The 26,053-nt window shown below is 43.5% G+C and overlaps 1 protein-coding gene across 3 annotated transcripts in view; it reads left to right on the forward strand.

Annotated features, from left to right (window-relative positions):
* Window positions 1-26,053, forward strand: part of BDP1 (B double prime 1, subunit of RNA polymerase III transcription initiation factor IIIB) — a 94,591-nt gene that overhangs the window by 64,794 nt on the left and 3,744 nt on the right. For 2 of the 3 annotated variants that reach the window (XM_056539667.1, XM_056539675.1), the window contains exons 29-40: window positions 2,962-3,304; window positions 3,638-3,703; window positions 4,311-4,344; window positions 5,049-5,123; window positions 6,061-6,232; window positions 6,317-6,449; window positions 7,022-7,091; window positions 8,899-9,079; window positions 9,170-9,311; window positions 10,894-10,924; window positions 11,467-11,713; window positions 19,116-19,350. In XM_056539667.1, coding sequence (XP_056395642.1) covers window positions 2,962-3,304; window positions 3,638-3,703; window positions 4,311-4,344; window positions 5,049-5,123; window positions 6,061-6,232; window positions 6,317-6,449; window positions 7,022-7,091; window positions 8,899-9,079; window positions 9,170-9,311; window positions 10,894-10,924; window positions 11,467-11,713; window positions 19,116-19,350 — 1,729 coding nt within the window. The remainder of the gene's footprint in view (window positions 1-2,961; window positions 3,305-3,637; window positions 3,704-4,310; window positions 4,345-5,048; window positions 5,124-6,060; window positions 6,233-6,316; window positions 6,450-7,021; window positions 7,092-8,898; window positions 9,080-9,169; window positions 9,312-10,893; window positions 10,925-11,466; window positions 11,714-19,115; window positions 19,351-26,053) is intronic. The other variant, XM_056539682.1, reaches the window with a different exon arrangement.

Consider the following 26,053-nt stretch of genomic DNA (forward strand, 5'->3'; position numbering starts at 1 on the left):
CTGGTTTTAAGTCTGTCCAGGTCGGCTACTCTGCCTCTGAAGGATGCAGTGTCCTTTAAGGATCCGGCAGACAAGAAGATCGAGAACTTGGCGAAGTTTGCCTTTGAAGCGGCTGGTTTGTCCGTTTTACCTACCTTCGCTTCCACCTGGGTATCCAAGGCCGTCCTGGTTTGGCCTTCTCAGCAGCGCCAAGGCATCCTGTCCGGCGCTCGTTGGGAGGACTTGGCGGATCTCACTCGTCAACTCTGTCAGGCTGGGGACTTCCTCTGTTCAGCTGCTTTGGAGTCTGCACTATGTATGGCCTTTGCCTCAGGTAACTTGGTTGCGATTCGTTGCTCAATGTCCGACCCCCATTGGTAGACTGCTTCCTTTTGGCCCCTTCAGTCCTTTGCTTCGGGTTGTCCTTCCATGCATGCGCCCTCCCAAGCACTGAAAGCCTCCTTCCTTCAAGGCACGTCCTTCCTGGAAGCAAGAAAACCGTGCTAGCGGTTTCTCAGCCAAGTCCAGTAAGCCTCCCTCTTCTCGGGTGGGAGGACATCTGTTTCTTTTCTGGGACATTTGGCTAGTGCCGATTCAGGACTCCTGGGTCCGGGACGACATATCCGATGGTTACCGGATAGGATTTGCTTCTTTTCCCCGGGACCGGTTCTTCCAATCCCATCCTCCTCGTTCCCCTTCTATGGTGGCTGCCTTTCTGGTCGCTTTGAGTACCCTCCTTGCTCAGGGGGTGATTGTTCCAGTTCCTCCAGGGGAGCGTTTTTCAGGGTTCTACTCAACTACTGTTTGTAGTCCCCAAGAAAGGGGGCTCTGCTCGCCTCATTCTGGACCTCAATTTGCGCACTACGCCACTTTCGCATGGAGTCCCTCCGCTCGGTCACGTCCATGGATCAAGGGGAGTTTATTTCCTCAGTAGATATACGGGACACCTATCTGCACATCCCCATTTTTCAATTCCTCCGTTTTGCTGTTTCGGCCGGTCACTTCCAGTTGGTGGCTCTTCCCTTTGGCCTGGCCACAGCTCCCAGGGTTTTAACTAAAGTCATGGTGGCAGTGACTGCCATTCTTTGGGCTCTGGGATCTCTATCCTCCCTTACCTGGACAATCTTGATCAGAGCTCCGTCCCGGTCCCAAAACTTGGAGAGCCTTCATTTCACTGTGCAGACTCTGTCCGCTTTCAGTTGGGTAATCAACCGGGAAAAGTCCCACCTTTCTCCAGCTCAGTCCCTTGTCTTTCTTGGTCTCCTTTTCGACAGTGGCTGTCCGTGTTCATGTTCCGCAGGACAAGTGGCGCTCCCTGTTGGAGGGTGTCTGTCAACCAAGGCGCCCCTCTACTGTTCCGATTCGCTTCTGCATGGAGTCACTGGACCAGATGGTGGCAGCCATCGAGGCGGTTCCTTTCGCCCAGTTCTGCTGTCTCTCTCTCCAGCTATCCATCTTGGCCCGGTGGGACAAGTTGCAGTCCACTCTGGATCGCCGGATTCTTCTGCCCCCCTCCGTTCGTCGGTCTCTTCTGTGGTAGCTCCACTCTCCCCTCCTTATCCAGGGGCGGTCGTTTCTTCCCCTCCACTGGCAGGTCGTCACAACTGATGCAAGTCTCCTGGGTTGAAGAGTTGTGTTTTGGGACCTGAAGGTCCAGGGTCGCTGGTCTTTCAGGAGACTCTTCTCCCCTATCTGCTCTCCCACGGTCCTCTCTGCCACCCCAATTAACTTCTGCTGCATTTGACAGCGTGGCAGTTGAAACTGCGATTCTGAGGGCTCGGGGGTTTTCTTCCGAGGTGATTCACACCATGTTGCGGGCTCGTAAGCTGCTAGGATTTACCACCGTACTTGGCGGGCCTATTTCAGATGGTGTGAGGCTCAGTCCGTCTCTCCGGTTAGCTTTTCCTTTACGCACTTCCTTGCTTCTCCAGATTCTACCAGGTGCACACTTTTGGGTCCGCTGATGCCGGTTTGGGTCACAAGGTGTTGCAGGCAGCAGTGGCTCAGTCCTCTGCCTGATTCTGTTTTGGGTATTTTTCTCACTCTGGGGACTGCTCTGGTATGTCCCACCGTCTCTGTATCCCCCAATGGAATCGGTCGAGAAAAGTAGATTTTTTTTTTTATGCTTACCATAAAATCTCTTACTCGGAGGATCCATTGGGGGACACAGCACCCACCCCTTTGTTTTGCTTACTATGGTTTTGTTTTTTTTGTCCGGGGGGTTGTGTTCTATTCTTCTTTTTAGTCTGGTTCCCTCGGACACCTGCTGGGTTCCTTTTCTGTAGGTCCTCTCTTACTGCTTTGGGACTACACTGATTAGCTCAGAATCAGTAGGTGGGGTATATCCTGCCAGGAGGGGCCGACTTCTTTTTGTATGCCTAGTGTCAGCCTCCTAGTGGCAGCAAGATATACCATCGGTCTCTGTATCCACCAATGGATCCTCCGAGAAAGAGGTTTTACGGTAAGCATAAAAAAAATCGACTTTTCAAATCAACTAGTGCCAGAAAGTGAAACAGACTTAAGTACTGGATTTTTAAATAGAAGTACTTTATCAGCTGCTGTATACTACAGAGGAAGTTGTGTAGTTCTTTCTAGTCTGACCACAGTGCTCTCTGCCCATGTCAGGAACTGTCCAGAGCAGGAGGGGTTTACTATGGGGATTTGCTTCTACTCTAGACAGTTCCTGACACACACAGAGATGGCAGCAGAAAGCTCTGTGGTCAGACTGGAAAGAACTACACAACTTCCTATGGATAAGTACTATAAGGCTTAAAATATGTAAATAAAAATAAATTACAAATCTGTATAACTTTCTGGCAACAATTGATTTAAAAACATCGTTTTAAATAAGGGCTAAGTGGCAATGTGCACCTCCCAAAATCAGTTTGAGGAGGCCATCAAAGACAAATGTGATTAAATGATGTGTGTACAGCAGCGTATACTAGTGCTATATAAATAAGACCTTTTTATTTTACATAAAAGATTTGGAAGGCCTCTAAGAAAACTGACCTCACCACCACCGGTGTCCTCCAAATCTGATAATTTGTCTGATCGTCCGGAGAAAGAAAAAGCTACCCACAATGTTAAATCTAGCACAACCAAAGCGTCCAAACCGGGGTCCAGCAAGAGCAAAGGGAAGGCAACCCTGGTGAAGATCAGGGCTAGACAGCAGGAAGAGGATGAGGAGGAAGATGCAGACCTGGGCTTTGAAGAAGAGAATTATGACCTTACACCTGAAATGCAGAACCAGGCTCCAGTGTTTGTTCCCTTCAGTCTTCGGTCACCTAGGCCAGTTACTGCTGAGATTGAAGAGACCGGGGAAGAGGTATTCGTTTCTGTTTATCTAGTATGGGAAACAAAATGGCCTTTGCTTTACAGTTGCATGTTATGTGAAATGATTGAAGAGACACTAAACCTAAAATCTCCTTTCTGTATTTTTTTAATACACATTTTTGTTATTTACCATTTCGAATTGAGCAAAAACTTTTAATTGTACCTCAGCCAAGTTAGAGAACTTCCAGAAATACATACATACTATGCATTTTACTACAGATTTTTATATACTGTTCATTATGTATTTAATGTGCACCTAATTAATATTAATAACCTAATTATATAATTATTAATACTTAAAATGAAATTGTCCTTTCATATGTAGCTTGAAATACCAGTGGAATTGCCGAATAACACAAACCAGGATTTGGAAAGAACTAGTCTTGATCAGGTAAATATTCATGGACTGGGCTAACAAGATGCTGAACAACGCATACACCAATTAGCTGATTTATTGTAACTATTAATGCTTCCCATGTGACTTTGATGCAGCTTAAAGGGGTTGGCCACTTTTTTGGTGTTTTTTATTTTTTTATTTTTTATTTTTTTATTTTTTTATATATAGATGTATTAATATTAGGTCACTTACTGTGCTTCAGTACAGTAGTGCCCTGTTATATATATTGATGGAACTCCGCCCCTTCAATCACCGATCGCTCTGTGCATGTCAGATGGTGCTACTGTCCATAAAATGGCAGCGTATAAGGAGTATTTGACCATACGCTAGTCTCTTGTATGCAGTGTGTATGGAGAAGGCTGAGTGATGTTATGGTTATAGGCTCCTCTACACTCAAAAACAAGTATATTAAAAACTATGACTAAATGAGTGACAGATCTGCTTTAAATTGAAATATTCCAATTCATACTGGAAATATGCACAATGTAAAAAAAAAAGCTTTGTTCTATATAAGGGGGGGGGGGGGCAGAGATTCTGAAGTTATTGTCAATTTCAAAAACTAATCTTTTAATAATCTGAAATATTGTTGCATCCCATTTAGGTTGTGGATTCTGAAGCTCGGCAAGATAAGAAAGGTAAATGTTCATGATGCTGCTATTCTGTATATATTGTTTTAATGACTATTCCTTATACAAAACTAGATTCTAAAAGACTAAGCATTTTCCTAGGCAAGCTATGTACTTTCCTGGCACCTAAAACTGAGACAGATATGACCTGAGACTTTCTGGAATCCGTATAGAGATAGAGAAGTTGCCACTGGATATGTTAAAGGGGCACTCCGCTGCTCAGCGTTTGGAACAAACTGTTCCAAACGCTGGAGCCGGGGACGGGAGCTTGTGACATCATAGCCCTGCCCCCTCATGACATCACGCCCCGTCCCCTTAATGCAAGTCTATGGGAGGGGGCATGACAGCCATAATGCCCTCTCTCATAGACTTGCATTGAGGGGGTGGGGCGCGACGTCATGAGGGGCAGGGCTATGCCATCACGAACTCCCAGCTCCAGCTTTCTTAAGTTTGTTCCAAATGTTGAGCAGTGGAGTACCCCTTTATGGTAGGATTCCTTGCTAGATCAGGATTCTCCAGCAGTCCCACCTCTCCTTTGATTTCAGCTGCAAAAATGGCTACTCTGAATTGGTGAACAGGCCTGGGGTACAGCCTATACTTTCTAAGCATTTACAACATATGCCATGGAATGGAAATACCTATCTAAGATCTTGTTTACTTTTGGTATGCTATGTAAGGCTGGACTCTTATTTGCTTGTTCAATGGTTTTACAGAACAATGTGATGGAAGTGCCGAGGCAGCAATGACCTTGATATCAATGGGCAGTTCTGTGTACAAGACTAATATAGGTATGTGTGTAGCCAGGATTGTGTGTTCTGTAGTGATACACTTTGGTCTCTAAGGCTAGGTTCACACTGTGGAATCTCCGGGCAGAAAATTTCCACTGAATCAGTCGGCACTAGGACCGCACGGACACTGTAGTCACCAATAGACTGCAATGTGTTCCACGAGTATTTCTGCCTGAAGAATGAGCAACGCCATTCTTCAGGCGGAAATTTTCAAGCGGATTTTCAGTTCACAAATTCCGAAGTGTGAATTTGTGGATGGAAACCCATTCACTACACTATATACATTTTAGTAAGCGGAATTTCTGGCTGCAATTTCTAAGCGGAATTGCAGGCGGAAATTCCGTAGTGTGAACCTTTCCTAAGGGCCCATGCATACAGAGTTCTTTGTTTGCAGCAGAATCCCATTGATATCAGTTGGATTCTGTTGTTCAGTGGACACTACTCAAGTTCCGTAGCGAATCCGTATTTTGCCATTTTTGATGGATTCTGCTCGGAAAAGGCCATTAGTCAAGGGACTGTTAGTTAAGCTGTAAATGTCTGTGTAAAATAAGCACTGATTCTAGGCGTTGCATAATAGTTATGTTCTGGATGAAAGGCAGTATATCTAACAATTTTTAAAAGGTTTCTTAGAGATTGCGTTTCCTTACTGCTTACAGCAGCAGATTGTGATGGAATACAGGTTTATTTTATACTTGCAAACTAAAAAAGTAAAAGAACTTGCTGTTTTATCATGTCTGACTTGTATAACAGATGGAGGTCACAGTAACCGCTCTATGTATGTGATCAAATGTCATTTTCTCTATTGAGTATAGATGCATAAGGCGTGTGGCCTTCTATATTAGGTCTTACTGGAGGCAGCACATCAGCCATTGCAATTACACAATCATGAGCGTTTTTTCTTTCAATTTGAAATGTGAAATTTTTTTTGTTCTGCTAGGGGAATTTTTGAGCCCTGATCAATATACAGAAGCTCACAGGTCCAGACCTGGAAGACAGCACAACCAAGAACAGCTTCCAAGTTTACATCTGCTGTCCTCCCCATCAGTGAATGTATCAAGCCCTCACCATGATATGTGTGCTATGGAAAGTAGCTTTACAGTAGATTCAAGGTTAGAAAGTTGTATATTCTATTTTTTTGTTATGTTAGCTAGCTACAGTATCCTAATTTTTTTTTTTTTTTTTTTTTTTTGTAGAGTGGTGGAAGATCCTTATTGTGCTGCCACTTTACAGAGCAAGACCCAGACAAATGGCATCAGTTCAGACTATGATTTAGCTGAGAATTTACCGAATGTGATAAATGACAGTTTAACATTTCCAGTAGAGCAGGTAAGTGCACTGCTCTATCTCTCATATCTATCTATCTAGCTCATATCTATCTATCCATCTCATATCTGTCTATCGATCTTCTATCTATCGATCTCATATCTATCTATCTCATATCTATCTATCTATCTAATATCTATCTCATATCTCATATCTATCTATCTCATATCTATCTATCTCATATCTATCTATCTATCTCATATCTATCTCATATCTCATATCTATCTATCTCATATCTATCTATCTCATATCTATCTATCTCATATCTATCTATCTCATATCTATCTATCTCATATCCATCTATCTCATATCCATCTATCTCATATCCATCTATCTCATATCCATCTATCTCATATCCATCTATCTCATATCTATCTCATATCCATCTATCTATCTCATATCTATCTATCTATCTATCGATCTCATATCTCAGTCATATCTACCTATCTGTCATATCTACCTATCTGTCTGGAATGTCAGTTAATTTTGTATCTCTTGCAATACCTTTATAATTTTCTGTGTAAATGGATTGTTTGAAATGTTTTAAGCATGGACTTTCTGTTTGTAAATTACAGATAAGTTATCCTGTCATTCAAGGGAATGCTCTGCAGCAAGATATTAGTTCTCAAGACACCAGTGTATCAGGTATGTTGACAGTCTCAATAGATCAGTCTGGTAACATAAACAGAAAATTGCCCTGTAAATTTCTTCCCATCCTTATGAAGTGCAGGTCTACTGCGGTACCCAGCAAGATGTGTGGGTTTGTACCCTAGCAATCGTATCTGATACTTCTCATGAAAAGCCTCTTTAGAAGCTATAAAAGTAGCTTTCAGGAGGGGATTTATTCAGTCACCTACCCCTAGCATATAGTCCAGTTCTGTTTTTGTATCACAACAGTACATTTGAAATGTGGGTGGGAAGCAGACTTTTATGTATATTTATGTTCCATGTCCTAGTACAGGAAACTATGACTTACACAGCAGTATTATTATTACTCCCTAAAGGGGCTGCAAAACCAAAAAGACGATCGATCCAGTACCTTAGTTAAGTGCAGCTTTGTTCCATATGGTAAAGTGAGTGAACAGCATGCTTGATCATCTTGAGATAGGATTATAATAGGTCGTCAGTTAATAAATATTAGATCCTTTTTTTTATTTTTATTTATAGCTCACACCAAGCTTTGTAGCACAGTACAGTCTATAGAGGAGGTGTATAGGTTACAAGATGACTTGGATATACTAAGTGTCTGGGCATCCACTTGGCAAATGAGGTTCAATGTGGATAAATGTAAAGTTATGCATCTGGGTACTAATAACCTACATGCGTCGTATGTCTTAGGGGGGATTAAACTGGCAGAGTCACTGGTAGAGAAGGATCTGGGTGTACTTGTAGATCACAGACTACAGAATAGCATGCAATGTCAGGCTGCTGCTTTCAAAGCCAGCAGGATATTGTCATGTATCAAAAGAGGCATGGACTCAAGGGACAGGGACATAATACTCCCCCTTTATAAAGCATTGGTACGGCCTCACCTGGAATATGCTGTTCAGTTTTGGTCGCCTGTTCATAAAAGGGACACTGCGGAGTTGGAAAGGGTGCAGAGACGCGCGACTAAACTAATATGGGGCATGGAACTTCTTAGCTATGAGGAGCGATTTAAAGGAGTTACAATTGTTTAGTCTTGAGAAGAGACGTTTAAGGGGGATATGATAAACTTAAGTATATTAATGGCCCATACAAAAAATATGGAGAAAAACTGTTCCAGGTTAAACCCCCCCAAAGGACGAGGGGGCACTCCCTCTTTCTGGAGAGAAAAAAAGGTTTAGTCTAAAGGGGCGACACGCCTTCTTTACCGTGAGGACTGTGAATTTATGGAACGGTCTTCCTCAGGAACTGGTCACAGCAGGAACAATTAACAGCTTTAAAACCGGGTTAGATACATTCCTGGAACAAAATAACATTAATGCTTATGCAGAATTATAAAACTATATCCCTTTCCCTTATCCCCTTACACCCTTCCCTTCAATTCCCTGGTTGGACTTGATGGACGTATGTCTTTTTTCAACCATACTAACTATGTAACATGTTGGGGCTGGGTATTGTTTGATTCTTCTAGATATTACCTGGGTATGTCTGAAGTCACTGGGACTGTGAATTCATCCTCTGATTGACAGATTAGGCAAAAAGAGGGAAATATGCTGCCATACATTTTCTTATCATTAGTTTTTATTAGGCCTTCTAGACATTTAAAATGAAATTAATCATCTGGAGATGAAGATCAAGGTAGTTGTACTACACCAAGTAGATGTGTAGTCTGGGGGAAATGGTAATATGTAATCTGGGAAGAAGGATTCTGAAGTTGAAATGTCTGATGGATACAGGTCACCCTGTACTTGTCTGCTTCTGTCATATTATGATTGTGAACTCGTAGTTTGTTTGCTTGTCTTTACAGGTTGCTTCCTAGGAGAACATGACACTGGAGAGGAAGCTACATTTATTTTGACCCTAGTGGAGATTCCCATTAATGATGACTATGCCTATTCTTGTGACTCCAACGTAGCAGAAAGTCTTCCTGCCCCAGTGTTGATCAGCTCTGGCTCCTCTCAAGCGCTAACACAAAATCTTAATTCCAGGTGAGATAATGGTGATCGGTATATAAAGGGGAAAAAAAAGACTCTCTACTAGAAATTAATGCAATATTGTTCTTTATATTCTTTGCATAGTGTGGAAACTGTAATAAGTGAGCCTTGTGTAGTTGGCCAGGATGACAATGATCTGATGTTAGGCCAGATGTCAAAGAGAAGTGCTCAGTGCGTCGATGAAGTAGATCACACTCCTCCACAGAAGAAACCACTTGTTTCCGAGGTATTAAAATATTTAAGAAATGAAAATAAAAAATATATGAATAAAAATAAAATCTATTCCACAGATTTTTTTTTCCCCCTCGCTTGTATAGTTGGAGGACACAGAATACCATGGGTATATGCTGCTGCAACTAAGGGGCAACAGTAAGCAAAAAAAAGTGCTATCTCCTCCCACACAGGCCTTAGCCCTCCTGTAAACACTAAGTAACAAAGGAGGCAGACCTCTCCTGCTCCTCAGGTCTGCTGCTGTATGTTTTAATTCTTTATTTTCTTTTCCAGGAGTTGATTGAGTTTTATCCTTTTACCTTGTCCTTGCAGCCATTGCCGCATCAAACACTGTGTCCTCATGCCCTTTTACACATGGTACCTTGTCTGATGGGTACACTGCTCCCTTAGCTAGAGTGGATTCTTCTCCTTGAGCAACTTCTTCCGCATCCTTTCAAACCTTACTTTCTCTCTGGTCTGTTTTTACACTGCTTCCTATTTTGTCAATGCTCCTGTGTCTAACTCATCCTGACCATGTGTGTCCTTCTGTGTCCATTCCCTCCTGGGAATTGATTGTGCTTACCTAATCACCCATCCCATTCTCTCTGGTAATGCATGGTTGGCTTCCTCCTCCTGGGGATTTACTCATCTTGGTTCTGCAGAAGATGTGCTTCACTCTTGCAGGATGACTCTAGTGTGCATCCTAATTCTTTTCTCCTCTATGGCTAATGGCATTCAACCTTTCTGGGCTTGTCCTCGGACTTCTACCCTTCTGTTGAATGGGTCACTCTTGCTTGTCTTTCGTCCCCAGAAACTGATGGGTTAGTTTTTTCCTGTTGTGTTCCTCCTTTGCCTTTATGAACAAAGGCTCCCTAGGTGTTTTATGTTCTTCTTCCCTTTTCTACTGTTTTTGGACGTCTCATGGTCTTCTGTGTCCCTCCAGTGATATGAGCGAGAGAGGATTTTTGTGTTATTCACTTATAAAATCCTTGTTTCGTTCAGTGGGGACCTGCTCCCACTTAGTTCTTTTTTGAGACTTTGGATATTTCCTGGCCCTTCTAAATGAGCTTTTCTTGTCCTCAACCGGCCTTGTTTTAGGGTTTCTATTTACATTTGGTTCTGGTGTCTTCTGTTACTCCTGCTTGTGAACAAACTGAGTGTGTTTGGGTCAGTAGGAGGGATATATGCTGTGTGGGAGGAACCTATACCCATGGCTTTTTGTGTTAACCCCCAGCCCTCTGCCCCCAAAATAAGGGATAAGGATTTTACAAGTGAGTAACACTATTTTTTTTCTAGGCCCCCTTTTGTAAGAAATTTTGATGTTAGTTTCAAATATGCTAATGATGGCCTAAACTTTACCTGGGCAGTCTCCATGCTCAATTCTCACTAGGGAGAGCTCGTACCCTCATATACACAAATAAGCTGTCAGTCGTTTGTGTAGAACCACCCACTGGACTCCTAAGCTCAGATTAAGCACAAAACTATATTAAAAAAAAAACTTCTCATCACCTCCTTCTATAACCTGTTGCCACAGATCAAACTGTATGGTTAGTGTATTCCTTTTTGAATGTTAACACCTTGTTTTTGTTTTTTTGTAGCAGGTAGTTAATCTGGAAATCAAAGCTACAGGTAAATATTTGTTAAATAGAAGTCTTATTCTTTCACATGCATTTCGTATGTTCACTCACTTTTCAAACGGGCTTGTCTGGATTAAATTGCTTGTAATTCAATTTATAATGTAGATTTCTTATAAGCAGCCGGCAATGTAGGTGGCTACTCACTGTCAGAGACAGCCCTTATAGCAGGTTCTGCTTTTGCTTGTTTTAAGAACTTTGCATTTATTTTATTGTTTTATGTTTCTGTCAATCTTTGAACAAGTTGGTATATCTGCTCGTGCATTACTAAACTCTCTGCTTCTCTTAAGATGGACTGTGGCTTGTACTGGGGCTCAGCCCCTTTTACTTTATTTTGGAATATTTTGGAAAGTAGCCATGTATGTCTAATATTCTACAAGCCCTAGTACATTTAATCTGAGGGTGTACAATTCATTGCAAAATAAGCCACACAATTTATAAAAATGACTGAAATTCTTACTTCTTTACTTTCCGTTCCCCTGTTTGACCCATGTTTATACTGTTTTATTTGTCAATAAACCAAACTCCTGTTTTCAGCTCTTGCCACAGATGGAAAAGCTACACCTGAAGTTTCACTAACTGAGCACAAGCCTAAAGAACCAGCTGGAGGGTCTCAGGTCACTGCCCCAGCTGTAAGAGAAAGACCCCCTAACTGGGCAACTGCAAAAGATAGCACTACTGTGCCTGTGGAGATGCCTGGAATGTCAATGACCAAACCATCAAACCGAAACCTGCCTTTAGTATATGCAAATCCAGTAACAACATCTAAAACTACCTTAAAAAGGTGAGACACTTTTTTGGGGGGGATATCTTCGATGTGAACACACAGAGCATATTGTTATCCTCTAGCTTTGTATTGAGAAACAGCACTGGCAGTGATCATACAGTCTACTCCCACAGACATAATATTTAACAGACACACTTATTATTTAGCCTTATTAACCCCTTCCTGCACAACACTGTACATGTATCCCACAGTCGGGAAGTTGTTCTGGCACAAAGATTTCAGGTATGGCACGGCCTGTGTAGGTTTGGCAGTATTGTGATTATAAAACTCTTTAGATACAGTTGGGAATAGCTACTATAAGACTTAAAGGGGTACTCTGCTGGAAAACATTTTAAATCAACTGGTGCTAGAAAGTTAAACAGATTTGTACATTACTTCTATTAAAAAAATCTTAATCCTTCCAGTACTAATTAACTGCTATATGATCCACAGGAATTTCCTTTCTGTCTGATCACAGTGCTCTCTGCTGACATCTCTGTCCATGTCAGGAACTGTCCAGAGCAGGAGATGTTTGCTATGGGTATTTGCTCCTATTCTGGACAGTTCCTGACATGGACAGAGGTGACAGCAGAGAGCACTGTGGTCAGACATAAAGGAAATAAAAATAAAAAAAATAAAGAACTTCCTGTGGAGCATACAGCAGCTAAGTACTGGAAGGATTAAGATTTTTAAATTGAAGTAAATTACAAATCTGTGAAAATAAAAGAATATCAAATCAGACCTCAAGGTATAAACAGACTAGTGGTTGACAGTGTATATGTCCCAATTTGTGGGTATATATCTAGAGAAATAAGATGTAGCTGGTATGTCTAAAAATTACATGATTTATTTGAATAAAGTCAACAGTTCCGGTAAATTACAGATATTGGTTGATAAAAATAAAAAATAACACACACAAATCAATTTAAAAGTAGTGATATTGAATAGGGGTATGCAACCTAACTGAAAAGTCACTAATAATTATGCTGAGGGCAAGGTAGCAGCATTTGTTGTGTTTAATCTAATAAATAGTGATAGTGATTAAATCCCTGTATATAAAGCCAACAATGGTTAATTCAATTAATGTCAATTCCGGGTTGTAGTAGTAGTTTCAATTTCAGAAATAGTGTTACACTGTATATTTCAAATGTTTGCAAAACACTGTATTTCTGAAATTGAAACTGCTACTACAACCCGGAATTGACATTAATTGAATTAACCATTGTTGGAGTTATATACAGTGATTTAATCACTCTACCTATCGCTATTTATTGGATTAAACACAACAAATGCTGCTACCTTGCCCTCGGCATAATTATTAGTGACTTTTCAGTTAGGTGGCATAAGGTGGTGATATTCAATATCACTACTTTTAACCCCTTAAAGACGCCGGACGTAAATGTATGTCCTTGTGAGCTGGTACTTAAAGGGTTATTCCAGGAAAAAAAATTTTTTTATATATATCAACTGGCTCCAGAAAGTAACAGATTTGTAAATTACTTCTATTAAAAAATCTTAATCCTTTCAGTACTTTTGAGCTTCTGAAGTTAAGGTTGTTCTTTTCTGTCTAAATCCTCTCTGATGACACCTGTTTCGGGAAACGCCCAGTTTAGAAGCAAATCCCCATAGCAAACCTCTTCTAAACTGGGCGTTTCCCGAGACAGGTGTCAGAGAGGATTTAGACAGAAAAGAACAACCTTAACTTCAGAAGCTCATAAGTACTGAAAGGATTAAGATTTTTTAATAGAAGTAATTTACAAATCTGTTTAACTTTCTGCTCCAGTTGATATATATATAAAAAAGTTTTTTCCTGGACCACCCCTTTAACGCACCAGCACGTACATTTACGTCCTATGCATAACCGTGAGCATTGAAGTGATGCTCTGGTCATGCGCGGCAGGTCCCGGCTGCTGATAGCAGCCAGGGACTCGCCAGTAATGGCGGACATCCGCGATTGCGCGGATGTTTGCCATTAACCCCTCAGATGCTTTGATCAATGCAGATCACAGCATCTGCAGCATCGCGGTCACTAAAATGGATGATCGGATCGCCCATAGCGCTGCTGCGGCGATTCGATCATCCAGAACAGCAGACGGAGGTCCCCTCACCTGCCCCTGCTGCCTTCCACGGGTCTTCTGCTCTGGTCTGTGATCGAGCAGACCAGAGCAGAAGATGACCGATAACACTGATCAGTGCTATGTCCTATACATAGCACTGAACAGTATTAGCAATCGAATGATTGCTATAAATAGTCCCCTATGGGGACTATTAAAGTGTAAAAATAAAAGTACACCCCCAAAAAGTGTAAAAAAAAAAATATATATTTTATATACATATTTGGTATCGCCGCGTGCGTAAATATCCGAACTATTTAAATAAAATGTTAATGATACCGTACGGTGAACGGCGTGAATGTAAAAAAAAAGTCTAAAAATGGCTGCTTTTTTTTTTTATAACATTTTATTCCAAAAGAAATTAATAAAAATGTATTAAAAGTTTTATATAAGCAAATATAGTATCTATAAAAAGCACAGATCACGGTGCAAAAAATAAGCCCTCATACCGCCGCTTATACGGAAAAATTAAAAAGATATAGGTCTTCAAAATAGGGGGATTTTAAACGTACTAATTTGGTTAAAAAGTTTACGATTTTTTTTTTAAGTGCAACAATAATAGAAAAGTGTGTTATCATGGGTATCATTTTAATCGTATTGACCCAAAGAATAAAAAACAGATGTAATTTTTACTGTCAATTGTACGGCGTGAAAACTAAACCTTCCAAAATATGCAAAATTGCGGTTTTCTTTTTAATTTCCCCACACAAATAGTATTTTTTTGGCTGCGCCATACATTTTATGGTAAAGTGAGTGATGGCATTACAACGGACAACTGGTTGCGCAAAAAACAATCCCTCATACTAGTCTGTGGATGAAAATATAAAAGAGTTATGATTTTTTGAAGGCGAGGAGGAAAAAAACGAAAACTTAAAAATAAAATTGTCTGAGTCCTTAAGGTCCAAATGGGCTGAGTCCTTAAGGGGTTAAATTGATTTATATGTTTTTTACATTTATTAACCCCTTAAGGACCGGAGGTTTTTCCGTTTTTGCATTTTCGTTTTTTGCTCCTTGCCTTTAAAAAATCATAACTCTTTCAAATTTACACCTAAAAATCCATATGATGGCTTATTTTTTGCGCCACCAATTCTACTTTGTAATGACGTCAGTCATTTTGCCCAAAAATCTATGATGAAGCGGGAAAAAAAATCATTGTGCGACAAAATTGAAAAAAAAAACGCTGTTTTGTAACTTTTGGGGGCTTCCGTTTCTACGTAGTAAATTTTTCGGTAAAAATGACACCTGATATGTACTCTGTAGGTCCATACGATTAAAATGATACCCTACTTATATAGGTTTGGTTTTGTCGGACTTCTGGAAAAAATCATAACTACATGCAGGAAAATTAATACGTTTAAAATTGTCATCTTCTGACCCCTATAACTTTTTTACTTTTCCGTGTATGGGGCGGTGTGAGGGCTCATTTTTTGCGCCGTGATCTGAAGTTTTTAATGGTACCATTTTTGCATTGATAGGACTTATTGATCACTTTTTATTCATTTTTAAATGATATAAAAAGTGACCAAAAATGCACTATTTTGGACTATGGAATTTTTTTGCGCGCACGCCATTGACCGAGCGGTTTAATTAATGATATATTTTTATAATTCGGACATTTCCGCACGTGGTGATACCACATATGTTTATTTTTATTTACACTGTTTTTTTTTTTTATTGGAAAAGGGGGGTGATTCAAACTTTTAATAGGGGAGGAGTTAAATGATCTTTATTCACTTTTTTTTTTTCACTTTTTTTTTGCAGTGTTATAGGTCCCATAGGGACCTATAACACTGCACACACTGATCTTCTATGTTGATCACTGGTTTCTCATAAGAAACCAGTGATCAACGATTCTGCCGCATTACTGCTCATGCCTGGATCTCAGGCACTGAGCAGTCATTCGGCGATCGGACAGCGAGGAGGCAGGAAGGGGCCCTCCCGCTGTCCTGTCAGCTGTTCGGGATGCCGCGATTAGCCGCGGCTATCCCGAACAGCCCGACTGAGCTAGTCGGGAACTTTCACTTTTAGCCGCGCGGCTAAAGGGTCAATAGCGCGCGGCGCCGCGATCGGCGCTGCGCACTATTAGAGGCGGGTCCCGGCTTCACTATGACGCCAGGCCCGCCATGATATGACGCGGGGTTACTGTGTAACCCCGCGTTATATCAGAAGAGCAGGACCAAGGACGTACCGGTACGTCCTTGGTCCTTAAGGGGTTAACAAATATCTGCAATTTACTGGAACTGTAGCAAGGGTCCTGCTCATATACCAGCTTTTTTTGTATATTAATGTTATTTTACTCAAATAAATCACATAATTTTTAGACATACCAGCTGCATCTTATTTCTCAATCTATATACCCATATACACTGTCAACCACTAGTCTGTTTTATACCTTGAGGTCTGATTTCATAATCTTTTATTTTCACGTATTATTTATTGGCACTCTGGGTATAAACCGGGGTCTCAAACTAGTGGCCCTCCAGATGTTGCAAAACTCCAACTACCAGCATGCCCGGACAGCCATTTGCTGGGAGTTTAAGTTTTGCAAGTTCATTTCTATTTAGTGTGCAGCCACCCAATCCCTGAATATTCATTACACTGTAATTTACAAATCTGTTTAACTTTCTGGCACCAGTTGATTTAAAAAAAAAAAATAATAATAATTCAGCGGAGTACCCCTTTAAAGCTTTCTCTATACACAGTTTCTTTGGCGTATGTTATACACAATAATGAGGGGCATTTACTAATCTTTTACTATGTAGTCTGGTTTTTACCCTGTTTTTTTTCTACTTCATTTTTGACTATGTGCGACAAATTTACTAAATTGTTGCACGGCATTAATAAATTTGGCACACATAGGCAAAAGTGGGACATTTACTTCATGTAGAAGAAAAAAGTCTGTTGCTTTTTCCTGCTGTCTGAATAGGTTTGGCTGCTAGGTTTCCTTCTGGATCTTTTGTTTTTGAGTTTTTTTTTTTTTTTTTAGCTTTTTCACCACATCTAAATAATTCAATAACTAAATTGTAGTCGTGGCTCAGAATAGTGGTAAACGGCGTTTAGTGTGTGTGTTTATTAAACTTTTTTAACACTGTTTTTTCTCCCTAAATGTACTTACTTATTTTTTTTTTTTTTGTTTCTTCTTCTACAGATCCGTGTATCCTGTGGACTCCTTCGGATTCGGTGGACTACTTCGACGACCAGCGTTTTTCTTTGCTTGATGTTAATAAAATGGTTAACGAGGGCTTGTGGGGGAGTGTTTTTTGTAATAAATTTTTTTTTAAACCTGTTGTGTTTTTTGTTTGTTTTTTTTACTTTACTAGACAGGCTTAGTATTGGAAGCTGTCTTATAGATGGAGTCCATTACTAAGCCGGGCTTAGCGTTAGCCACAAAAACACCTAGGGCTAACCCCCAATTATTACCCCGGTATCCAACGCCACAGGGGTGCCGGGAAGAGCCGGTACCAACAGGGCCAGAGCGTCAAAAATTGCGCTCCTGGACCTAGGCGGTAACAGGCTGGCGTTATTTAGGCTGGGGAGGGCCAGTAACAATGGTCCTCGCCCACCCTGGTAACGTCAGGCTTTTACTGTTTGGTTGGTATTTGGCTGAGAATAAAAATAGGGGGGACCATATGTGTTTTTTTTAAATATTTAATTATTTATTTAGAAAAAAAAAAAAAAAAAACGCATAGGGTCCCCCCTATTTTCATTCTCAGCCAAATACCAACCAAACAGTAACAGCCTGACGTTACCAGGGTGGGCGAGGACCATTGTTACTGGCCCTCCCCAGCCCAAATAACGCCAGCCTGTTACCGCCTAGGCCCAGGAGCGCCATTTTTGACGCTCCAGGCCTGTGTGTACCGGCTCTTCCCGGTACCCCTAAGCCACTACTAAGCCTGTCTAGTAAAGTAGAAAAAAAAAAATAAAAACACAACAGGTTTAAAAAAAAATGTATTACAAAAAATACTCCCCACAAGCCCTCGTTAACCATTTTATTAAAATCAAACAAAGAAAAACGCTGGTCATCGAAGTAGTCCACCGAATCCGAAGGAGTCCACAGGATACACAGATCTGAAATGAGAAGGGAAAAAAAAAATGGGTTAGTACATTTATTATCACCTGCTCACACATCTCCCGCCCCGCACGACTACAATTGCCAGCATGCCCTTACAGTAAGGACATGCTGGGAGTTGTAGTTGTGTGGTGTATGTGTGGAGATGTTTGGGCAAGTGATAAGCTTGTCCCCGCCCCCAGCTGCAGGACTACAACTCCCAGCATGCCCTTACAGTAAGGTGGGGCGGAGGCCGGGCACAGTGTTTCCCAACCTGGGAGTTGTAGTTTTGCAACATCTGGAGGCACCCTGGTTGGGAAACACTGTTTTAGGCCAGTGTTTCCCAACAAGGGTGCCTCCAGATGTTGCAAAACTACAACTCCCAGCATGCCTGGACAGCGAAAGGGTGTCCAGGCATGCTGGGAGTTGTAGTCTTGCAACATCTGGAGGCACCCTGGTTGGGAAACACTGTTTTAGGGCTTGGGCAACTTACCGGCTTCCGTAGGAAGCTCCCGTTGCTACAAGACTACAACTCCCAGCGTGCCCTCACTGTAAGGGCATGCTGGGACTTGTAGTCTTGCAACAGTTAGCAGACAGATGGGAGTTGTGTGGCGCTGGCAGGTGAGAGGGGGGGATGTAAATCACTGTAGTGTCCCAGTAGCGCAGTGAGGGTAGCGGGGAGAAAGTATGCCGGAGCCCGGGCGGCAGTAGCTTTTCCTGCTCCATGTTGGAGCTGGAGTAAATTTAGTCATTTTTTACGGCCGTTGCGACAGTTTATTGCGCAACTGCGACTGTCTGTTAATAAATACCTGACCACTGCAAGTAAAAAAGGAAAAATGTGTGCTGAAAAACATATTCAATGTGCTTCTGTTATTTTTCATGTGGCCCAGTTCAGTTTTCTTTTTTCTTTCATTATATGGAAGATCACTCATTCCAAGCGTATCACACCGGAATGGGCTTCAGAGATGCAGGACACAGATAGTCCAATTGAAATAGGGATAATCTTTGCCAAAATCTATAGTCACAAAATGTCAAAAGACTGCAGAAATCTGGGGCTTCCTTTCGGAATTTCTGAAGTGTATTTTGCGGTGTGTTTTTTTTCCCCAGAGAGAAAATTATACTGTGTATTCATATACAAGGGTGTAAGTGAAAGCAGGGGGCTCCATGTATCATCCTATTGCATTGTCTCTGAATTGATATAAAGACTGAAGCCGGACATCCATATTGTGCCTTTAGGAACATTTTCTTGTTTTCTCAGGCCTGGAAAAAAACCATTGGGATTTTTATCTTTGGTTTGCAAAGATAAGAAATCAAATGAAGAAACTCTGAAGAACAATCTACCAAAGCCCAAATGTAGAAAGATTACCCCTACCGTCCATGCCCGACAGAAAAAAGGTCCAAATCTGAGCCTAGAAAATGCCACTGAAAGTGAAGTGCCTTCATCATCACCAGTGTTGTCACCTAGTGAAGAGGCCCTGCCCTCCACATCTAGGGTAAGTTTAAGTGTTTTCTTAGGCTGGGTTCACACTACGTTTTCTCCCATACGGGAGCGCATACGGCAGGGGGGAGCTAAAAGCTTGCGCTCCCGTATGTCACCATATGCGCTCCCGTATGTCATTCATTTCAATGAGCTGGCCGGAGTGAAATGTTCGGTCCGGTCGGCTCATTTTTGCGCCGTATGCGCTTTTACAACCGGACCTAAAACCGTGGTTGACCACAGTTTTAGGTCCGGTTGTAAAAGCGCATACGGCGCAAAAATGAGCCGACCGGACCGAACGTTTCACTCCGGCCGGCTCATTGAAATGACTGACATACGGGAGCGCATACGGTTACATACGGGAGCGCGAGGTTTTAGCTCCCCCCTGCCGTATGCGCTCCCGTATGGGAGAAAACGTAGTGTGAACCCAGCCTTATCTGGTTTTCATCTTGTTGACATCTTATCCCCTATCCAAAGAATAGGGGATAAGATGCCTAATCACAGGGGCCGGAGCATTGTGAGGTCACGCCCTGCCCCAGTGTGACGACACGCTCCGCCCCCTGAATGCAAGCCTATGTGAGGGGGCGTGACAGCTCACGCCCCCTCACATAGGCTTGCATTGAGGGGGCGGAGTGTGACGTCACACTGGGGCAGGGCCGTGACGTCACAATGCTCCGGCCCCCATGATCGCCTGTAATCAGTTCAATTTTGCACCTACAGATCCATATAAGGACTTGTTTTTTGCGTCACCAATTGTACTTTGTAATGACATCACTTATTTTATAACATAATCTGCGGCGAAAGAAAAAAATATATATTTGTGGGGTGAAATGAGAAAACCCCCCGCCATTTTGCAACTTTTTAGGGCTTCCATTTCTACGCAGGGCACTTTTCGGTAAAAATGACACCTTATCTTTATTCCATACGGTTACAGGGATACCCAATTAATGTAGGTTTTATTTATTTTACTACTTAAAAAAAAAATAATTACATGCATATTATTTGCGCCATAGTTTTTATCGGTACCATTTTTCGGTTGCACTTCATTGGTGAACACAGATACTGATGGGTATATGCTCTTGCCACTAGGAGACGCTGACACTAAATAGAAAAAAAGTTGGCTCCTCCCTGGCAGAATATACCCGCCTACTGGAAGTGAGGTAATCAGTTTTAGCTAGTGTCAGTAGGAGGCAAGACACGGGTCTGGAGTTCTCTAGACCTGGTCTTTCTTGTTTTGTAGTTAGTGTTTTTTTTTTTCCCATTCCTCTTATTTTACATTTTCAGATGGGGGTTCAGGAGCATGGTGCTACCTGTTTGCCCTTCTGTGACGAAGGGGCAGGGTACATAGAGTATGTACCGTTAACCCCTTCTCACCAACAGCCAGCGCCAGGGTAGTAACTCTGGTCCGGGTCCACTCTTGCCCCTGTCTGCCTCGCTTTGGCAGCCTAGTATGATGCAGTGTGGCGTTAAGCTTGCCGAAGACTCAATCAGGTGAGTATAGCCAAGAGCCAGGTAGGTATGTGACCCTCACCTCCCCCATCGTAGGGGATCGCTTATTGAAACCGGCTTCAGTGGGGTAGCCTGCAGGGCTACAACATGGCAACGGAGCGCTCAGTGACTTCTCTGGGTTATGGTGGGACTCCCTGGGTCTCTGTACCAGCGCCGCCACTCGGTGGACCAGCGCTTGCAGTCAGATATCTCCTGGTCCTCTCTGGGGCGCCCGACTCTGTGGGTGTTCCCCTTATCTCTTCCTGCCCGCAGACTGAGCTAATCTGGTGGATAGGACCTGCAGCGGCCACTGTCTCAGGGCAGCCGCTGGCTGTTTGCGGCGGCTCCCTGTACCCCACGGCTGCATCCTTTTCCCCCAGTCACATTGCTATGGCTGTTCAGGCTCTGCTCCCCCGGCTCTAACCTTATTCTGGCTGGCGTAGCCATTATGTTATCATGTAGCTCTGCCCCCCTTCTTCCTGGGATCAGCCACTGTATTGTGGGGGCTAGCGCGGCGCAGGTTGTTCCTGCACAAGCTTTTATGGACGTTGCAGTCAGACTCGTACTTCAGTCTGTGGCCGCGGCCCGTTTCTTCTTTCGCGCCTTCTATATTCATTTTTCTGGTGTCCCTGCATGAAGTAACGGGGCATTTGGGCTCATGCGGTGGCCTTCGCAGGGCGCTCTGCTTCCTGCGTTCCTCGTGTTTTTTGTGTGATGGTCTGGCTATAAGCGCCCTCCTGTGGCCATTATTGATATTGTCAGCCCCAAATTTTGATTACTTCAAGTGTGCTCCCTCTTGTGGTGACCAATAGCCATTACAGCTTTGGTCTGTAATACCGTATCTATTTTTTTCATCAGTTCATCTTCCCTGTCTGAGGCTTGTATATTTAATGCCTATTTTCCTGGGGGCCACTTGGATTTTTGTTTTCTTAAAGCACACCCGTGGGATCAAACAAAAAAACTTTTTTTTTTTAAATAGATCACTCTGTACCTAATCCTAACCATGTACATTTTTTATGTCTAGCACCTTATTTTTTTTTTTTTTTTATTATTACACTTTTAATTTAGCTCACTAGTCTGAATTCCTCTCAAAGGGAGTGGGCGTTTCCTCACTGTGCAGGTCTCCGCCCCCTCCCTCAGTATGCTGTCTGCTCACATCTCCCCTAGCATTAGCAAAACTACAACTCCCAGCTTGTCCTCACTGACAGTAGCGGGACACAAGCTGTCAGTGGGAGGATTTTTCCTCTAGTTGTGAGCCCTGCGCTCACAGCTGTCAATCAAGGAAGTGTGTCCATGACATAGGTGATGACGCATGGGCACATCAGGACTAGTATGTGTCCAAGCAGGCAGGGGGGCAGTTGTTTGGCTTTTTCAGTATGAAATACAGAAAATTGTCTAATGAAAGCAGTTGCAAAACCTATTTGTTTTGCATGCTTTACAACATATCAAAAGTTTTTGAATCTCACAGTGCCCATTTAAACATGCCAGTTGGGTATACCTCTGGAATGTCCTTTCTTCTACAAGGTTCCCACTCTGTGTGGGAGCATATGCATTCGGGTCATTGCTGTGTCTGCCGTGCCCACAACTGTATTGCTCTCCCTCCCTCCCGGAGCAAGGCACCAGTGTGATGCCCCTGATGGTGCAATGGCATTCCTGTTGGAAGCTCCGGGCCTTTTTTGAGGTTTCTCCTCTGTCATATATAAGCCTTTTTTGGCTGCCCCTTGGCCTAGAGAGACCAGACAGTGGTCTCCATGGTTTCCTCTGTTGCCTGTCACTCATCTCATAGCTGCTGCATCCGGCTGGTATTCCGGTACCCCACTAATGTATGTAACCCAGTGTATGCTATGGACCCTATACCAGTAAGCCAGACAGTGGCCTGCGTGGTTCCTCAGCTGCCTGTCAGTTTTCACGTGACTGCTGTATCTGCGGCTGGAGTTCCGGTGCCCCACTGCTAGTGCACAGTATCCGAAGAAGTGATCCAGTGTGTCCTGTGGACCCTATACAGGGCGATGGGGATACAATCCATGGCTCCTCAGTCTCCTCCAATCTCTCAGGATGGCAGAGATACTACCCATGGCTCCTGGGCCATCCCGCCCTCCCCCATGCGACAAGGGGGCACAGTGATCACCTCTGTGCTGTGGTCACCTTATCGCCAGCGACCTCCATATAGAGGTGTACCCTATCTATAAGTTGAACCGTTGTCTGCACTGTTTCTACCTCCACTGGCCTCCCATCACAGGGCTGCCGCATGTATGGCTGGGGTTTGCCATACTTCCCTTGTGGTGTGAGGTATCTGGAAGGGTGACCCCTTCAGCCAGTCTTTGGTCTGCATGATCTACACCACCAATTTGCCTTTTCGCTTAGCATACTCCATTAGCCCACCTTCGGTGGGAAGGCTCAATGGAGTGACCCTGCGGGTTCAGGGATCTTATACGAGTCAGCCAGACTGTCATCCGAATGATTTACTACTGCGTCGAGTCGCACCATGGCGGAAGTTAAGGTATTCCACTACCAGGGTGAGGTTCCGTGTAAGTGACCCTATGTGGTCCATGGGTCCCATAGAATGCTCCACATTGTGGTTCGCAGGGTTCCCTACCCTACCAGGTCCCTCACCACATGCCTGCCGCTCTCGTGGCTGACGGCTGGTAACCCACTTTAGGTGTGTGGTACTAAACGAAGTGACCCTGTATGTTCCATGGCTGTACCACTTAGCCAGCCTGTGTCTGCATGATTTTTCTGATCCACCAGGTCACCTACCCTGTACCTGCCTCTTCCCCAGCTGGTGTCCGGTGCCCCACTTCTCTGTGGGGTCTCATAAGAGTGACTCTATGGTTCATTGGAACTTTTACCAGCGGAACTTCTACCAGTGAGTCAGACTGTCTGGTTTCGGGCACCGCATGCATCTTCCTCTCTTGTGTCGGCGGTCCTGGAGTGTAGCACCATTGGACGATAGGGTGTGGATGTTTCCTGCAGGTTCAATAGACCTTTGCAGAAACAGCAGCCATCTTTGTTCCCTTCTTGGGCACGATGTTGGTCTGCTGAGAACTTGGTGATAGCGTGCCGTTTGGGGTTAAGCCTGTTTTCCATACTGCAGGACATGTGCTATGTCAGCAGTTGACACAGCTTCGGGCCCTTTTTTCATAGGTTCCTGGGTTTTGCCCCAATGAGGTGCACCTCCTCATACTGTTTGCTGAAATGTATACTCCTCACTTGCTTTTGTAGTCAAGTCTTTGTCTCTTACTCAGCACCGGTGTCCAAGGTTCAGATCCCCTCCAGGGACTCGGATGTCTCCTCCATACCTTGATTTGTTGTCACAGGGTTCCTGTGGTTGCTATGTTCACCCAGTATTTTAACCCATTGCTGCAGGACGGTGTTTGCATGCTCATTCAGTACCTGGCAGTCCTCCTTCCACAGGGGGTACAGTGATCGAAGGCTTGGCATGGTCAGTACTTGACTTTCGCCTCCACTGCTCCTTTTTTTTTCCTTTTGCTATTTCACAGAGCACTTTTTACTGCCAAGATGAATCCATCTCTCTTCACCCCTACATTGGTGGAGTACCTGGCTGGGTCCTTGTTTTGGTGAGAGCAATCAGCAGAGCGTTTCGCTGGCTATATCTGGGTGCTAACTGCCCCCTTTTTACAGCCTGGCTCTACCCTGTTTCTCGGGTACTTCTACTGCTGCTCATGCAGCTAGGGCACTCTCCTCTGCTGGAGGAGTCTATGCAGTCATGTGTGGCTCAGCGACGGCAGTCTAATCACCATCTGTTATTTGGGTCCTGCCGTTGCTCTCATCTCCTCTTCTCTTGGTGTGGTCTCCCTGGAGGGGTATGTACATTCTTCCCTTGGATGTTGTCAGTTGCGTGGCATTTTCGCAACAGTCTTCTGGGTAGCCTTCATGTGCCCAAAACCTGGGAGTCCCAACTGGGTTCCCTTTTGTCCCCCTCTCCGTTCCCGTCCTGACTGCATGCTGATTCAGTGTACTCAGGTTCGGATCGCCAGGGTCCAAGGGCAACCTCCTCGACGGTGCTGGTGTGCCCTCTTCTCTAGCTTAGCCCTCCTGGTTCTTAGGGCCTTACTGATAGTTGCGATCTTGGGTATGTGCAGGGCTCCTACACTGACTTTTCTGTGATCGCATTTGTGGGGCGGTCTTTCTGTGCCACACTTCTTGTTCCGATGTAGTTTCCTGGAGGGTCTCAAGGAGGTGGGGGGTTTGCTTGCCCTACAAGGGTGGGATTTCCGGGAGCCTTGGGAACCTCCAGTTCTCTCTTTTACCGCTCCATTGTTCAGGTTGCTCCTTCTCAGGGGGTTCCGCTCCTCATTTAGCCCTATTTTAGCCCATGTACTCCTGGGACAGAAGGTGTTCTGGCATCCTGATTACGCCAGTCTGGCTGATTTCAGCTTATGTGGAGACGTTGTTTCCTAGTCATGTTCTTTCCCGCTGTTCATGCTCTGGGTGCTTGCGGCGTGCCCCTGGGACAGTGGTCTTGAAGCCTGCAACCTTTTGGGTCAGGTCATTGGTCTTGTTCTCCATGCCTCTCGAGACTGTTTCCATCTCTCTTCCTTTTTTCCCCCGGAGGTTCTGGTCTCCACCTTGTCTGTCTGTGCTCGCCTTCTGCTCAGACGTACGCAGCTCTACAGGGCATTTTCTTGCCCTGCTCTCTTGAATCTGTTGATTCTCTGGATGGGGTTTTCTTGGAGTTGCCTTTTCTATTTAGTTTACCAGTCGGGCTAGCCCTCTGTCTGGAGTGGTTTTCCTCCCTCCTACCAGGATGGTTATGGCCCATCTAGCCTCAGCGATGACCCTCCCTTGTGTCTCTATGGGGACTATTGGTTTAGTGTCTCTACTAGGATGGTCTCTTTCTTGGTGTCCTAGTCCATCTCTATGCTTGGTAAATCCTTCCTGAAGCTCAGTTTGTGGGTAGTGATTACCTTACTTCCAGTGGGCGGGTATATCCTGCTAGGGAGCAGCCAACTTTTTTTCTCTATTTACTGTCTGCGTCTCCTAGTGGCAAGAGCATATACCCATCAGTATCTGTGTCCCCCATTGAAGGCTACGAGAGAGAGATTTTAAGGTGAGTACAAAAAAATCTCCTTTTTTGTTTTTATGGGACTTTTTGATCGTTTTTTTATTAATATTTTTATAGTATATGAAGTGACCAAAAATGCACAATTTTGGACTTTAGTATTTTTTTACGTATACGCCATCGACTGTGGTTTAGCTAAACTTTATAT

Source organism: Hyla sarda, chromosome 1 (assembly GCF_029499605.1).
Source record: "Hyla sarda isolate aHylSar1 chromosome 1, aHylSar1.hap1, whole genome shotgun sequence".
Lineage (NCBI taxonomy): Eukaryota > Metazoa > Chordata > Amphibia > Anura > Hylidae > Hyla > Hyla sarda.